This window comes from Mobula hypostoma, chromosome 27 (genome assembly GCF_963921235.1).
Source record: "Mobula hypostoma chromosome 27, sMobHyp1.1, whole genome shotgun sequence".
In the NCBI taxonomy this organism is placed as follows: domain Eukaryota; kingdom Metazoa; phylum Chordata; class Chondrichthyes; order Myliobatiformes; family Myliobatidae; genus Mobula; species Mobula hypostoma.
Genome location: NC_086123.1, coordinates 3,167,579 through 3,184,630, shown reverse-complemented (window position 1 = coordinate 3,184,630; position 17,052 = coordinate 3,167,579). Strand labels below are relative to the sequence as shown.

Here is a 17,052-nt window from a genome sequence, read left to right as displayed (position 1 = left end):
CGTCCTTCAACACCTCAAACAGTACAACCACCATCTCAATCTCGTTCTCCTTCAACACCTCAAACAGTACAACCACCATCTCCATTTCCTTCTTCTTCAACACCCCAAACAGTGCAACCACCATCTATCTCAACACCTCAAACAGTACAACCACCATCTCCATCATCACCTCCTTCAACATCTCAAACAGTAGTACCATCAAATACAGCATTTTGTATAAATGTGTATTATTTTGTGTTAGCTGGTACTTCAGCACAGTGGTCAAGTGTGAAAATTGATGCTCAGGATATGAGATCAATAGCCAGTAATTAAAGGATGGGAGATCAATATTTTCTAGTTACTGAGGGTGAGAGGTCAGTGGTCACCACATGTGGCAGATCAATAATCACTGCTTACTGAGTGTGGGAGATTACAGAGAGTGAGATGTAAGGTCTGCTGACAGGGGATTAATAACCAATCATTCCGAAAGATAGAGAATAAAATATCTTGTAGAGGGCAAGTCAACACAAGCAGCAGGGAGTATAGAATTAATAATCACTACAAAAGATGATAAACTTCACTGTTTGGGGAGAAAATATTTACTAAACATTTTCAATAAGGTTTGGGGGATTATCAAAACAAAATTCAGGAATACCTGAGCAATTCTTGTTAGAGAGCAAAATGTTAATGAATATAATAAGAAAATACTTTAAGAAATATTTACAGATGGTAATCAAATAATGAGATTCCAGATTGTTTAATGTCATTTCCAGTACACAAGTGTAAAGAAGAAAATAATTTACCTGGGATCCGATGCAGCACAAAAACACAATAAAGAAAAAAATCAGTGATAAAAAGCACAGTAAATATAAATATGAAGATGGCTTGCATACATAGATTAAACGTGTCCATAGAGAGTGACGCAAGGACAGGAGTGTCTGTATATAAAATGACTGAGAGGAAATGATAAAGTAGTGGTGGTTGGTGTTGTGGAAGGGTGGAGGTGTTTAACAACCCGAGTGATTGGGGAAAGTAACTTCATTAATTAAGGTGATAGATTAACACAAAATTGTTTTAGAGGATGGATGTTTATGAACCCTCTCCTGAAGACTAAATCAAATTAAATACTCAGCTCGCGCCGGAACTTCAGTGACTTTGTAATTATCGGTTGGGCAGCGATGGGGTCGAATTGTCCCGTCTGGATGACCCGATAAAACGAGGTCAGCGTCGATTTGCTCCGAGTTTGTCAACCAAGCCAGTGTGAATCGGAGTCCGGCGCCCAAAGCTCCCGTTCACTTCCCTCATGTCTGGTGCGGGCATCAAGTCGGATTTAAAGCAATCGTTGGAGGAGGTCCCCGTCTGCGACACCGACAATGAAGCCCAAGAAGCGAAGATGCCGCGGAAATACCTCATCCTCACCATGCTCTCCTGCTTCTGCCCGTCCTATCCCGTCAACATTGTGGCATTCGCGTATGCAATGATGGTGAGTGCGTGGGGGGTGGGGGTGAAGCGGGCTGCGGGGGGAGGGGATAGTCGTAGCTACCGATCGTTTTTAAACCGGAGATTCCCATTACAACGTCTCCCCGGGTTACGAACCTCCGGTTTACGTACGGGCCGTACATACGGACGATGGTTTGCGAGCCGGGTGGGTTGGATTTACGGCTGCTGTGGGGTTGTCGGTACCGCCTGTCGAGTGGGAACTCGGTCCGCTTGCGAACTGTTGGGTTACGGAGTCATGTCGAAACGACCTGTACGGGGTGTTTTAGTGAAAAGTGTGTGGGGGGTGGAGTGGGGTGGCGGCATTGAACTGTAGGGGTTTTCATGACCGTCCCGGGGGAGTCTGCAGATCATGTTATTGCGAGCTTTACAACGGGTGGCAGATCGCTAAACTCTTACGAGTTCACGTGTTCCCCGGCAATAAATAGCTGAGGGATATATTTTAATCTTGGCTTGAGGTAAAACCCATCTCCAAGTGCAAAAGAGTCCGCGCGTCCAATTATTGGAATGTCTAAACATTAACCGGCTGCTTTCTGTCGGCTCGCCGGAGGGTGACCACTATCTCGGTTCGTGAGTGGAGATTTCACGGCCGCCCACAATTCAGAGTAGCTGGAGGAAGGATTGCGAAGGTGCCGTGTAGTCAAGGGCACCGGCGACTGTGCGACAACGCAACGCACCGGCAGAACCCCATGCCCTGTACCGGGCGAGGGATGGTGGCCTCGTCACCGGGGAACTCGCCGGCAAAAAGTCTTGCCCGGCCTATTGTGAGGGCATCTTCCTCCACACTGCAGGCTTGTATGCAGCTTGAACCTCCCGGGTGGGGTGAGAACGACGCCAGTAAATAAGGCATTTCGGTATTCTATTGCATTCAATATCCCGATGGGGTCTCTTCAGTGAGACCAAATACAGCTGAGGAGATTGCTTTATCACGCATCTTCGCCCTGTCTGCCGTGAAAGCCAAAATCTCCTAGTGGCTACAATCCATTCCCACATTGACGGGTCCGTCCACAGCCTCCTTTACTTGTAGGAGCAACATCCCTTATCCTGTCTCAGTAATCTCGAACTTGATCAATTTCTCTAACATCTGGTAACCACCCCCTTCCCCCCGCCATTTTATTTTCCCCTCTCCTTCTGGCCCCTTCATTTCTCCTTCCCCACCGCTGCTTTCACAACTTGCCCATCGCTCCCTCTTATTCCATGGGCTACTGTCCTCTTCTATCGGATTCCATTTCGTTCAGCTCTTTGTTCTGCCGCCTATCATCTCCCAATTTCTCACATCATCCCCACTTCCCAGACCTATCCACCTTGTTCATCCCCGTCCATCGTGCTGCTCTTCCTCCTGCATTTTGTGTGTGTGTTGCTCCAGATTTCCAGCATCTGCAGTTTCTCACTCTGTCTCCTAAATGCATGTTAACTTTTGTTGTCTGCACTCCAGCTCAAAAAAGATCTGTTTATCCATTATCCCAGCTGTATTTCTAACTTTCCACCAAAAAAAATCCATCCTATTTTTCATCTCTCTGTTGGCTGCCTCTGGCCCCTCTCTTTAAGCACCTCCTGGTTTCAGGTTGTTGGAAGGTTTGCAGTCTCCCCATTGTGGCTTTGTGATCATTGCTGACTTTAATTGCCTCACCATTGGTGACTGTGCCTAGATGCCAAGGCATTGGAGTTTCTCCCTACCCTTCCCTTGCCTTTCTGTGCCCTTGGCTGCATCTTTAACTCTGGTCTGGCATTAATCATCTGTTATGTTGTGTCCTTCAGCTGAGTCCTTATCAACTGTTGTAAATATGGATTGGCCCTTTTCTAGATTCCTCAAAGCTGATGTAAAAGACTTTGAGAGGATGCAGGAGTGATTTCTTAAAAATTTCCACAGACTCGGCATGTCATCTAAAACCTTGATAAACTTCTATTGATGCACAGTAGAGAGTATCCTGATTGGTTGAATCATGGCTTAGTATAGAAATACCAAGACCCAAGAAAGGAAAAGCCTACAAACAGTAGTGAATACAGCCCAGTATATCACTTAAAAGCCACCCTCAACCACTGGCCGCATCTCCAAGGAGCACTGCTACAATAAAAGATCATCAAAGATCTCCACCACCCAGGCCATACTCTCTTCTCATTGCTGCCATTGGGAAAGAGGCACAGGAGGCTCAGGTCCAATGCCAACCCAGGTTCAGGGAAGTTATTACCCTTCAGCCATCAGGCTCCTGAACTAGCATGGATAACCAGACAATGGCACCAATAAGTGGTGACCCTTTACATGCAGCTTCAATTGGATTCATCATTTAGGACTGTTACAACTGAAATCCAGAGACACAGACATGGGTACTTCAGTAGGCAATGTTGTTTTAAGACGTTCAAAAAATCTATCAATCCTCAAAATCGATGGACTCTGGACAGCAGACTTGGGTTATGAGTGCAGTTTCCCTTTAAGAAAACGGAAGTAGGTAAGATGTGCTGGCCTACGGGTACAATTGAAACGTAGAGCCCTTAAATCCCCACTCCCGATACTTCTGCTGTGTGTGTACTGTAGTCTCCAGATGAAAAAAAATGAAATCCTCAGAACAAGGTTGTAGTACCAGAGGGACATTTGGTACTACTATGCACTTCGCTTCACGGAAACATGGCTCACTTCCACCATTTTGGATGCAGCGCTGCAGCCTGATGGCTTCATCATTCTATGCAAAGGTCAGCCACTTGAGTCTTTTAAAGTCAGAGGAGGGGGGAGAATGCTTTATGATTAACTCATTGTGGTGCTCAGGCGTGACAATTCAGTCTCAGTCCTGCTCACCTGACCTGGAACGTCTAGTGGCCAAGTGTCATCCTATTTTTCTACCAAAGGAGTTTCCCACCGTCATCCTGGTAATGGTGTACATTCCACATCAGGCAGGCCCTGGAGGAGCTGAGCACTGTGATCAATAGTCATGAAACTGTGCACCCTAACACCTTCATTGTGCAGGGTTTTAACCAGGCTGACTTGAAGAAGTCTCTGACCAACTACCACCAACATATCACCTGAGGAACCAGGCAGCCAACACACTTGACCACTGTTAAACCACCATCAAGAATGCTTAGCTTCCATCCCACACCCACACTTTAGAATGTCCGCCCACCTGTTTGTATTTCTACTCCCTGCATGTAGACAGAGAATAAGGTCCACAGCACTGGTGGTGAGGACCATGAAGATATGGTCACAGGACTGCCTTGAGCAGGTGGACTGGACAACATTCAGGGATTCAACTTGAGATCTGAATGAATATGCCACGGTTGTCACTGGCTTCACCAAGACCTGTGTAGATGAGTCTGTGCCTTCAAGAACATACTGGACATAACAAATCCAAAAGCCGTGGTTGTACCAGGAGATTCGTAGTCTTCTGAGGGCTAGATCTGTGACATTCAAGACTAGTGATTCAAAACTAGGACAGAGTGGGGGAGGTGAGAGGTGATCCCCTTGTGGTCTTCAACAGGGCATTGCATGAGTACCTGAAAGAGTTTGCAGTGTTTTGGGAGAAGGTTGGGAATGGAATGAACTAGAGCTGTTATGGGCTGGATTGCATTTCTTCATTTTCCTGTAAGAAAATGTATCTCAATGTAGTACATAGTGACATATTGTACACACTGTGAAATAAATTTGCTTTGATTTTTAAATCCTTCCCCTCTCTCCTTAAACCTATGTCCTCTAGTTTTTAATTCCCCTTTCTTGGGAAAAGACTATATGCATTCACCCTATCTACATCTCTCAATATTTTATACATGTCAGTCTCTGGTGTTCCAAGGAATAAAGACACAGCCTTCCCAACCTCTCAGTCCCTAGAGTCCTCGCGACATGGTTGTGAATCTAAGGCTGTTGCCTCTGCTTTCCCTGAAGATGGGTCCTGACTTTTCCGATGATGGGTTGTCAGTGTTGCACATTTCTGGCTGCAGGTTTACATTACTAATGCTCACAGAAAAAGTGTGAGGTAATGGGAGGTCAAATTCTGTCATGACGCATCAATTGCAAGTACTTTAAGTGCACTGATGTACAAAGAGACCTTGGGGTCCAAGTCCAAGTCCACAGCTCCCTCAAAATGCGGACACAATGGGATAGGGTTGTCAGAATCAGGAGCAGAACTGGGTTTATTGTCATTGACATATATCATGAAATATGTTATTTTGTGATGGAAGTACAGTGCAACACATAAATATATATATAACTTATAACATATATACTGTATATTAAAAAATAAATAGTGCAAAAAGAGAGCAAAAATAATGAGGTAGTCTTCATGGGTTCGTTGTCTATCAGACGTCTGATGGTGTACGGTAAGAAGCTGTTCCTAAAACATTGAGTGTATGGCTTCAGGCTCCTGTACCTCCTCTCTGATATTATCAATGAGGAGAGGGCATCTCCTGGATGGTGGTGGTCCTTAATGATGGATGCTGCATTTTTGAAAAATTGCCTTTTGAAAATATCCTTGATGCTGGGGAGACTAGTGCCCGTGATGGAGCTGCCTGATTTTACAGCCCTCTGCAGCATTTTTCCGATCCTATTTTTTGGTGACTGACAGCAACTACTGCACTCAGGAGGGGTGAAGAAGCCACAACCACATCCATCGCCACTGATCTCCAAGTGGAGACTGACGCTTCCACTGTAGCTTGTGGAGACAACAGGGGAATCTGTAACCCCTTACAGGATCAACTTTATTCACCCTATACGTTCTCATGTATTGGGAATTTGCTGTGGTGTTTGTACATTGTACAATGAAAAACAAAGAATAAAGAATATAAAACTTAAAGTTAGAGGTTAAGGTATAGATACGGAGGGGAAGGGAACGTCGACTCAGACCATGAGAGGCCTGCGTCGGGTATTTTCATGCCTTACAAGACACAGATTGGAAGTCTGTGTGGGGCGCCACTCCTCACACAGACACCAGAGCAATGTGTGATTAAGTGCCTTGCTCAAGGGCACAAACATGCTGCCACAGCTGAGGCTCAAACTAGCAACCTTGAGGTAACTAGACGAACGCCTTAACCACTTGGCCACATGCCCAAGGTATACATGGAATACCATGTATAAAATACATCAATACCAGCATGTATTTACAAAGTAAACAACTTGATAAAAAGTGGTTTGAAGTGTTACAGTGCAGTGCAGTGGCTGAAGCAATAGACAGTGGATGTTTACGGGGGCTGACTAGAATGGTTGATCAGATTTACTGCCTGGAGGAAGAAATGTTTAAAATGGTGTGAAGTTTTTTTGTTTGAATAGCCCTATAGCGCTTTTTGGAAGGGAGCTCATGAACAAGACAGTTTGTAGGATGGGTTGTGACTGCAAAGAATGGTGTCACATGTTAAAACCTGAAATCCAGCCTCAACCAGATATTATGGTTGGGGGGTATTGGAGATGACAGAACCTATCTTTGGGAGGGTCATTCCTCGAAGGGTGTTAATGAGGACAATGCTTTACATTTTAGCAGACTTTCGGATCAAATAGCCGTGGTCTCAGGAAAACGTCAGCTGAAGGAAGAGTGGAAAGGCCCAGGTGTGTGATTTTTCCCAGCACTCTTCATTCTAGGAGTGAATGGAGTGCTTGCTCCTGGAATCCCTACCCTTTTTCCCGCTGATTTATCCGGTTCCCTTTGCATCCCTCTGTCCCAATTTCTTTAACACCTCCCTCTGCAACATATGGCAAACCCTCGTACTTGTGGTCTGTGTATGACATCACACAGCCTCCACACTGGCCCAGCATCAATCAGAATGTGCCCATGAACCTGCCCTCCAGCTCCGTCTGTGGCCTTCCATCCCACCCTGTTCAGGTACTGGGTGAAGGGGAAAGGCCCTTTGAGATCCTGCAGAGCCTCCAAACAGCAGCCATTTTCAATGCCTCCCAAACCCAACACAACATTGAGCTCCCAGGGCCCAACATGATAAGTACAAATTCTGCATGTGTAATGTTCTCTCCGAAGATAAAATTGTAGAGATCTGCTCACCAGCACTGTTGCATGAAAAAAAGGTATCTAAACCTTCTGCAATTCACCTTTCCTCACCCAATGTGCAGAAGAAGGTTATGTTTGACAGCAAACTCTTTAAGTCAGTCCTGGGGAGGTGTGGCTGGAAAAGCCAGTGGTAATGAACTTGGTGTGTGGTTAGAGAGAAACTCTATTCATAGTTGAGAAGCTAGGACAAAGATCAAAGTCAGACTTTCCACCATGCAGTTAGGAAGAACTGCCACATGCAGAGATTGGTGGGAAGTTTGAATATATTTCCAAAAGTGCCAAATGGTGAACATTATATTGAAAAAAAGGGAGACACAAGAGACTGCAGGCGCTGAAATTTGGAGTAACAAATAATCTCAGGAGAAACTCAGCAAGTCAAGCAATATCTGTGTTGAGGAGGAAGGAAGTGTTGACATTTCAGATTGAGATTCTGCATCAGGATAGCTTTTTTAAAAACGCCAACCCATCCTTTATTTTTGCTTCTCCACTAAATAGGATAACAGCTGTTTATTTGTCTCAGCCCCACATTCCCAGCCTTACAACTTATCCTTTAATTCCTTAATAGCTAAGATGGTTTTTTTGAAATATCATTTCTGAATGTACTCAGAAACCTTTTACTTCGAGACTTGGCCTGGTCCTTGACACTATAGCCGGGGAAATGAAACTCTGAGAATTTAAGACATTTCAGTAAAATCGCTTCTCATTTGTCTAAACTTGAGAGAATATGTCCAGTCTGCTTAACCTCTGCTCACAAATCAAAGTCAGGAAACACCTCGTGAATCTTTGCCATTCTCTCCTTTGCAAGAAAATCTTTCCATAGTTTAGGAAACCAGTTCTGTACATAAACATGAGATTCTGCAGATGCTGGAAATCCAGAGTAACACACACACAATGCTGGAGGGACTCAGCACGTCAGGCCAACATACGTGGAGAAGAATAAATGGTTAATCATCCCCACTCCTATACCTCCTGCCTGATGGTAGTACTGAGAAGAGAGCATGGCCTGGATGGTGGGGGTCCTTGATGATGGATGCTGTTTTCATGTAGATGTGCTCCACGGTGGGGACGGCTTTGCCTGTGGTGGACTGGGCTGTGTCCACCACTTTCTGTAGAGTTCTCCGCTCCAGCCTTTTAACTCTCTGCAGGGCACATGTCAGAACTGCGATGGGATACTGTCCAGCAGAGTGGGTGAGTGGAACTCCAACAACACTGGGCAGGTGGGGAGAGCTGTAGCCTTGATGCCACAGGATGAACTGACCGCTCTCTGTGCACTTTGTATTGCCATTCACTGGAGTTTCTGTACCAGGTCATGATGCAGTCAGTCAGAACGCTTCGCTTAATGGCTTTGTCTAACCACTCATTAATTTTCTCTCTTCCTCCACCCTGCTGCAACTCTCCGTATCCACAGCCCTCCCTCTCTGCAACTTAACAAAGGTAGGTTTGCTCCGTTTTTCCATTCTGAGGAAGGATCCTTGAACCATTTTGTGGTTTAACCACAAATTCTCAGCATTAAGCTCCACTCTGGTCACAAAGTTAAAGTGCACGGTGAGTTTTTCCACTGACACTGGCTTTCTGTCCTTCAGGCCCTGCACAGCTACAACGGGGGGGATGTTGATGGAGGAAAGAAGCTGGGACACATGGCCACGCTGGTCTCCATTGCAGCGATTATCACCGGATTAATAGTGATCGCAATCTACTGCATCGTTCACTTCTCAATGGTAGGGACCTTCTCACTTCGTATTCTTTTTACCCTGGCCTGGTTTTGAACCAGGTCTGATATCGTTGAGTTTACGGGATAGTACCCTGTTGAATAAAATAGTTTATAAATTTCTGCAGGTTGTTAAACTTTCCCACCCTGCACTCATCCATGTCAATGATGTATTCCACTACAAATATACTGAAGGTTACTTCCCTCCCATAAGAAAGAACCAATAGCTAGTGTAATAAAGCTAAAAAAAAAAACTGCTAGAGGAACTTGGTGGGTCAGGCAGCATCTGTGGAGGAAGAGCGATGGTCAACGATTCGGGCTGAGACCCTGCTCCTGGACTGAGAGTGTAGTGGGTAGATGATCGAAAGCAATTGGTTCAGGAACAGGATTTGATCTGAAGTTAACAGGCAAACCTCATGATACTGAGCTGTTAAATACAAATGAGATTACTGTGCATGCTGGAAATACCTTCCACAGTTGGGATGCAGTAATCACCAAGAGGCCGGATGGGGTGTGCGAGGTGCAAAAGAACCTGGTTGTTGAGTGGACCATAAGACCATTAGGCATAGGAGCAGAATTCGGCCCGTTGAACCTGGGGCTCCATCATGGCTGGTTATTATCCCTCTCAATTCCATTCTCCTGCCTTCTCCCCATTAACCTTGCTGCCCTTACTAATCAAAAACCTTTCAACCTCCGCTTTAAATATATCCAATGACAAGGCCCCCAAGTATTCCCAGTATATCCCATTGTTACTTGTGTGAAGTATGGAATCTGCTGAATGCAAAACTGAGCCACACGGATCCAGAATGTTGCAGCTGGAATCGCGGGTGTTACAATCATCTGGGCTTCGGGGAAAGGGATAAGAATGTAACGGGACAATCCAGTCACAAGAAAGATGCCAGCCAATTCTGTCAATAACATATTTCTTTTTGACAGTTTTCAAGCAATATTTTGGAGTTAAAGAGGGATAGGGATAGTGGGTGATGCATTATTATATTTAGTAGAGCCACTGTCTCACAGCATCAGAAAACCCAGTTCAATCCTGATCTGGGGTGCTGTCTGCATGGAGGTTCCACGCCCCCCTGTGACATGGCTTTCCTCTACAGGTCAAAGGTTCTCAACCTTTCTTATGCCATGGACTCCTTTGGCAGTCCAGCAAAGCCCGTGGACCCTTTCTCAGAATAATGAATTTAAACGTATGAAATAAAATACAAAGGATGACAAAAGAAACCAATTATATTGAAATACAGTTATTAAAATACTGCTGGGGTTTGCTGCCTACATTCATAATTGAAGGAAATGCTAAATTTCAGCTAGAGGTTAGATGTTACTTCTTCCCATCCAAGTTCACGGATCCCCTGGAGTATATCCGCGGACCCCAGGTTAAGGACCTCTGCTCTAGGTCATCTGGATTCCGCCCACATCTCAAAGCCGTGTAGGTCGGTAGGGCAATTGCCCCCAGCGCGTAGGTGAGGGGCAGAACCTGGGAGGAGTTGATGTGGGATAAAGAATTTTAAGTGATCAGAGGAAAGTACAAGAGGCAAGTTTTTTACACAGAGAGCGGTGAGTTCATGGAATGGCTGCAGAGGTGGAGGTAGGGGCAGATACATTAGGGACATTTAAGAAACTCTGAGATAAGCACATGGAAGATAGAAAAATGGAAGGCTGTGTAGGAGGGAAAAGTTAGTTTGACCTTAGAGTAGATTGAAAGGGCCTGTATTGTGCGTAGTGTTCAATGTTTTCATACAAAATCAGTCAAGAAAGGGAAGATGCAACTGCAAATGGGATAAAGATAGGATCAGTTTAAATGGGTGGCTGGAGGACAGCCCAGACCGAGTGTGCTGTGCCTCCCTATGGCTCTAAGAGGAACAAGGTTTGCAATGTAGTTTATCTCTGTGTATACAATACCAATGCCTGTTGCCTGGGCTCACACATGGAGAGCAGAGGCTGGCTGACATGCAGGGCCACCCCATCTCAGGGCAGGAAGGTCGAGTCAGCGTCACCTGTATTGAACTGGACCTCATTACACTCATGGAGTTTGGCTTTCAGACCTCTCATAGGTTCACACCTGGAGTATTGTGTGCAGTTTTGGTCCCCTAATCTGAGGAAAGACATCCTTGCCATAGAGGGAGTACAAAGAAGGTTCACCAGATTGATTCCTGGGATGGCAGGACTTTCATATGAAGAAAGACTGGATGAACTGGGCTTGTACTCGCTGGAATTTAGAAGATTGAGGGGGGATCTGATTGAAACGTATAAGATCCTAAAGGGATTGGACAGGCTAGATGCAGGAAGATTGTTCCCGATGTTGGGGAAGTCCAGAATGAGGGGTCACAGTTTGAGGATAGAGGGGAAGCCTTTTAGGACCGAGATTAGGAAAAACTTCTTCACACAGAGAGTGGTGAATCTGTGGAATTCTCTGCCACAGGAAACTGTTGAGGCCAGTTCATTGGCTATATTTAAGGGGGAGTTAGATATGGCCCTTGTGGCTACGGGGGTTGGGGGTATGGAGGGAAGGCTGGGGCGGGGTTCTGAGTTGGATGATCAGCCATGATCATAATAAATGGCGGTGCAGGCTCGAAGGGCCGAATGGCCTACTCCTGCACCTATTTTCTATGTTTCTATGTTCCATTTCTGAGAGGGAACTGTGTAAGTAAACAGATCTTTCTCTGCTTTTAGCAGGGATGTCATGTTTAATAGAATGTACTGCTGGATTTTTCACATAATCTACCACACTACGTCTCTGATCACTAAATAAATCAAGTGGTAATGACTAATACTAGGGGTCATAATTTTTAAGTGATTGGAGGAAAGTATAAGAGGCAAGTTTTTTTTACACAGAGAGCGGTGAGTTCATGGAATGGCTGCAGAGGTGGAGGTAGAGGCAGATACATTAGGGACATTTAAGAAACTCTGAGATAAGCACATGGAAGATAGAAAAATGGAAGGCTGTGTAGGAGGGAAGAGTTAGTTTGACCTTACAGTAGGTTGAAAGGGCCTGTACTGTGTGTAGTGTTCAATGTTTTCATACAAAATCAGTCAAGAAAGGAAAGATGCAACTGCAGATGAGAATAGATCCACTAATCCAGACCAGCCAGAAAACTCGATTAAAACCATCACACAAGAGTCAAAGGAGAGCTCATTTCTTTTGAAACTGCAGCTAAATTATTAACACATTGATTGTTAATGTCCTGGAAATATCCATGACAGAAGATTCTTGAAATGTGAGGCTCGGCTGGAAATACTACACCTGAACCTGATATTTTCCACAACACTTGTTCGGATGCTCTTGACAGGAAGGAAGGACGGAAATCTAAATATATGCCAGTGGATGGAAGATGTGCTGATAATTGTCTTGAGAAAGTCACTCTATACTTAGGTGAAGCTGGTTTGCTAGTGTCACTGTGGTCTTGATTTTCAACTATATAACCAGAGGTTCATTAGCTTTGTCAGCAGCCAACACAACAAAGGCTTTGGTGATTGGGGAAAACTGGAGAATTATGCTCAGGAATACAAATTGTCAAGATCTGCCGATCAGCAGAATCGAGAACTTTTATTAGTTTCTTTGAGGCAATGAATGTTAACAATAAGGTGGTTGACAGCTTCAAGTTTCTGATATCCACCACACCAACAACCTCCCCTGCTCCCTCTATACTGATGCTATGATCATGAAAGCACATCAGGTGTCTGAGAACACTCAGCTTGTATCATAGAATACTACGGCACAGAAAGAGGCCCTTCACCCACCTAGTCCCTGTTGAACTATTATTCTTCCCAGTCCCATCGACTTGCACCCGGACCATAGCCGCTCTCTTAAATATTGAAATCGAACCCGCATCCATCACTTCTGCTAGCCGCTCATTCCACACTCTCACCACCCTCTGAGTGAGGAAGTTTCCCCTCATGTTCCCTTTAAACATTTCACCTTTCACCCTTAACTCATGACCTCTCAAGCTTCTGCAGATGCACTACAGAAAGTAATTCTCACGGGTATCATTTTAGTGGGTATGGCGATAACTCTGCTTTGCTCTGTTGGAACCTGCAGAGAGTGGTGACCACTGCTCAGTCTGTCACAGGCTCATCACTTCCATCCACCCAGTCCATCCTCACTCTGTGTGGCGTCAGAAAAGCAAACAGTGTTGTCAAGGACGCCTGCCACTCAGGCCATTATCTTCTGCCTTCTGGGAGGAGGTACAGGAGCTTAAAAGCCCGGATGTCCAAATTTAAGAACAACTTCTTCCCTGCTGCTATCATATTTCTGAACCAATCACCTTTTTCACACCCCCTCCCCAAACTGTCGGTCTCTTAATTCTACCTTTCTCGGTTGTTCTGTTATTGTCACTTTAACATTTCTTTTCACAGGACTTCAGAGAGCACTACAGTCCTTGTGTCATTCTGTTTTGCACTGATTTTGCACATTACTGCACTGATTGTTACATTATGGTCTTATCATCTGTGGCAATGTCAGACGTGTTGGTGCGTAGCTAAGTGGTTAAGGTGTTCGTCTAGTGATCTGAAGGTCACTAGTTCGAGCCTTGGCTGAGGCAGCACGTGTGTCCTTGAGCAAGGCACTTAACCACACAGTGTTCTGTGACGACACCAGTGCCAAGCTGTATGGGTCCTAATGCCCTTCCCTTGGACAACATTGGTGGCGTGGAGAGGGGAGACTTGCAGCATGGGAAACTGCTGGTCTTCCATACAACCTTGCCCAGGCCTGCGCCCTGGAAACCTTCCAAGGCGCAAATCCATGGTCTCATGAGACTAACGGATGCCAAAGAAATGTCAGACCTATTGAGTTCCTCCAAAATTTTGTGTGTTGCTCCAGATTTCCGGAATCTGCAGAATGTTGAGTTTATAATTGTCTGGTGGGTGGATGAACTATCTGGTTTGGCCTGAAATACTGTCACATTTTATTGATGACAATATTTGAACAGCTTGTTGAAGTTTAATGTAAGTAGATATTGCTGGAAATGTAGACCAATATATTTCTATATCTAATGGCTGGGTTATATTAGATTAGAGAAATAGAGAAATGGGCAGCACACAATGTCCATGACAACCAAAGATGGACTTTATGTTTATCCCACTTCCCAGCATTTGGTTTGTTACTTTGCACCTTAAGACTCTTCAAGAGAAAATTCAAGTACTTTAGACAGTCATCGACGTACCCCTTAATCACCTTGCATCACACCATGACTGATTGCTGTGGCTTTCTGACATTTTCTGTTCCAGCGTTGGCAACTTTTAACCTATTTGTTTGTTTTCCCTCTGCAGCAGCAGTGAACAGCCGATCACTGAGAAAGACTGAGTGATTTGGAAATCCCCCAGCAGCGGCCTGATGGAAATGGAATTATGAATAATTTGTGCCTTTCATATACAGTTTATGCAGTTGATATGATTTCTCTTTTTAAACTGACTTGAGGTCAGATCTACTTTGTTTTAATACGAATTGATTACTATCATTAGGGAATGGAAAATTTGATAAATTTATATTTTAGTACTTTATAACAATAGAAATCTCAGAAATCACTTTTCCCATCAAACTTGGAAGCTGGATAACATAGGAACACACGAGAAACAACATAATTTAGCAATATTATACTAAAGACATTAAATCTCTTATATACTTAACATGAGAATAAATCTAAGAACTACCCTATATGGACAATCAAAATACTTGACCTATATTTAATGCCATATATACTTTAATTGTGATTGAGAACTGTATGATTTTAATATGAAACTAATCCCTTGTGTTACCCCTCCAGCAATAACAGGTGATGTTTGACTTGGTTGTACAAAGTTTCTGTCTGTATTTTAACAGAAATTGAAACTCCTTTTAAGATAAATGTTACTATGAAGACAATATTTCAGGTGCAAATGTTAAAATCTTGTAAGCGTGTGTTAAAAGAGATCAGTTTTAAACAAGTCTACATTTATTTCATTGTTTAATGGTTGAAATGATTTAATGTGGTGCACCATCCACTGTTTCTGATGAGTGCATTAATGTCAATATCGACTAGAAATCATTGCATAAACCCCATGACATTCTCTTATATTCTCTTATGAATTCACCTTGATGATAGTCACTCAGCTGGAACTGCTGCAGTCCATTCAGTGAACTTACTACTTCTATCAGTGGTCCAGCAATTCACCCCCCCCCCGCCAAACAGTGAAAAAACTGTCACCTGACACAACTCTCAGAGGAATAAGCTTTAGAAATTCAAAATGGTTCAAAACATCATGCTGCTGAGTATACAGTACAGCTGGACTTTCAGACTGAGCTGAAAGGAACATGTTCAGCCCCACCTCAATAAACTGCTGTTGGTAATTTAGTTTACCCAGTATGCCCAGTTCTCACACCATGCAACAAAGAAAGGTGTGGAAACAGAGGGTGCTATTCTTGATTTTTGCTTACAGGTTCAATTCTCTTCCAGAATTGAGGAGGTGCAATTTCATCATCTTTTCTGTGCGTTACTTGTAAATAAACCAGTGACTCTGGTCTATGTTACTTACAGTTTTGTCACAACTAAGATAAAGAGACTGTAATACTTCAAGGCTTTTCTTTAAACATGAAGTTCCTGGCGAAGATATGCAAGGTCCAGGATTATCTGCTGAGCTTGTGGAAAATGTGAGTGAAGAATTTGCCTTGAAGTTATCGAGGGAGACAGTATGGATACAGACCTTTCACCAACCACCATCACATCACATTTATTCTCAACACTTTTCCAGATTCTACCTCTCAACTACAGCAGCCATTTCATCTACCAGCCTATCTTCAGCAAGTGGGAGGAAGCTCACGCACTCACAGGGAGAACATGCAAACTCCACACAGACAGCATTGAACCTAGTTCTCTGGTGAGGCAGCGACTCTACTAGTTACAAGCAATATTGTGTATTAGGGTTTATCAACTGTTGCTTTATCTTGTGTCTTCATAAGACCATAAGAAAAAGGAGCAGAATTAAGGCACTTGGCCCATCGTGTCTCCTCTGCCATTTCATCACAGTTTACAGAATAGCTGAATGATATGAATCAAGTTGGATTCTTTAAAAAAGAATGCTGCATTGTAAAATGCCAAATGCTCCACTCAATCCCTTATAAACTAACTCCCTCCTGAGAGAGAGAGAGAGGTGGTTGGAGACAGTGATGGCAGCAAAATAGAGGGAGGGCACACGTGCGTGGTGGGTGGGCTCACGGCCGGCACCAGTGACTCTCACACATAGAATGGTGGGCGTGGAGAATTAGTCCGCCCTGTCCAGTGAGAAGCCGCCCTTAGAAGAGAGACACGGTGTTCAGTTCATTGTGTCCGTGCAGACCACCAGGCCCTCTCACCATGGTCCACAATGCCTTTGTGACTCATCTGGATACCTTTTAAATGGTGTGGAAATACCTGTCCCCGCCACCCCTTCAGCAAAGTGTTCCCAACTGCAGTCACCCTCTGGGTAAAAAGAAATGCTTTAGATCCTCCCTAATCTAATTCTACCAATCTACAGTTAGCAATTAATCATTTTTGGAATATGGGAGGAAATGTACATGTTCATGGGGGAAACTGAAAACTCCACAGACAGCACCAGATACTGGCTGCATCTCCACACATGCCATTCCCCCCGCGCCCCCCCCCATAGAATCCAGACAAAGAAATGTCTGGTAGAAACCAAGGAAATAAAATTGTAAATATACTCATAAATTGTATCATTCCTACAAGAATCTATCACAAAGCGATGCTGACTGTATTCCAAATGTGAATTCAGTGGTGACTGGAAGAATCAGCATGAAGTTCTGCTGAAGTGAGCCAAGAATTTCATGCAATACCAATGAAACCATCCTTTTACAATCAAGGAGAGAGAAAATGAATAAGGTTTTACTTTGCTAATAACACAAACATGTTTGCA

General features: G+C 44.1%; 1 protein-coding gene across 2 annotated transcripts; it reads left to right on the top strand.

The window, feature by feature from the left end:
- The first annotated feature begins 971 nt into the window (after positions 1 to 971).
- On the top strand, positions 972 to 15,865 carry LOC134338419 (transmembrane protein 233-like). 2 transcript variants are annotated; one of them, XM_063034223.1, is made up of 3 exons: positions 972 to 1,462; positions 9,035 to 9,169; positions 14,437 to 15,865. In XM_063034223.1, the coding sequence occupies exons 1-3, from the start codon at positions 1,283 to 1,285 to the stop codon at positions 14,440 to 14,442; spliced, it is 321 nt and encodes a 106-aa protein (XP_062890293.1). In that variant the 5' UTR covers positions 972 to 1,282; the 3' UTR covers positions 14,443 to 15,865. The 2 variants fall into 2 exon arrangements, with proteins under 2 accessions (XP_062890293.1, XP_062890291.1); XM_063034221.1 differs by having other exon boundaries at positions 14,434 to 15,849.
- The last annotated feature ends 1,187 nt before the right edge of the window (positions 15,866 to 17,052 follow it).

Bases quoted from the DNA above. Each gene is read 5' to 3' on its own strand.
- LOC134338419 (XM_063034221.1), top strand. From the start codon at position 1,283: ATGTCTGGTGCGGGCATCAAGTCGGATTTAAAGCAATCGTTGGAGGAG. The intron at 1,463-9,034 runs GTGAGTGCGTGG...TCTGTCCTTCAG, and splicing joins CATTCGCGTATGCAATGATG to GCCCTGCACAGCTACAACGG.